Source organism: Penaeus monodon, chromosome 19, assembly GCF_015228065.2.
Source record: "Penaeus monodon isolate SGIC_2016 chromosome 19, NSTDA_Pmon_1, whole genome shotgun sequence".
In the NCBI taxonomy this organism is placed as follows: Eukaryota; Metazoa; Arthropoda; class Malacostraca; order Decapoda; family Penaeidae; genus Penaeus; species Penaeus monodon.
The window spans coordinates 5463071-5463298 of NC_051404.1; the positions used below are offsets into that span (position 1 = coordinate 5463071).

Genomic DNA, 228 nt, shown 5'->3' on the forward strand with positions numbered 1-228 from the left:
TCGAAGTAACACACAACCGACACGACGCGGGGCTGCAGTTACCCCCGTGACCACCCTTGACCCCCCGTGACCTCCCGTGACCACCCTTGACCCCCGTGACCTCGGCCCGTGTTGCAGGCGGCGGCGGGGGCGGTGCGGCTGGAGGGCGACGTCATCACGGCCAACGGGTCCATCCTCTCGGGCCAGTGTCCGCAGGAGGCAGCGTCCTTCACCGACCTGACCTCCGTG

General features: G+C 69.3%; 1 protein-coding gene across 1 annotated transcript in view; it reads left to right on the top strand.

The window, feature by feature from the left end:
* Positions 1–228, top strand: part of LOC119585317 (two pore potassium channel protein sup-9-like) — a gene marked incomplete in the record, with an annotated part of 38319 nt that overhangs the window by 35978 nt on the left and 2113 nt on the right. Inside the window, 1 exon segment of the mRNA XM_037933991.1 lies at positions 118–228. Within this exon segment, the coding sequence (XP_037789919.1) occupies positions 118–228 (111 nt within the window).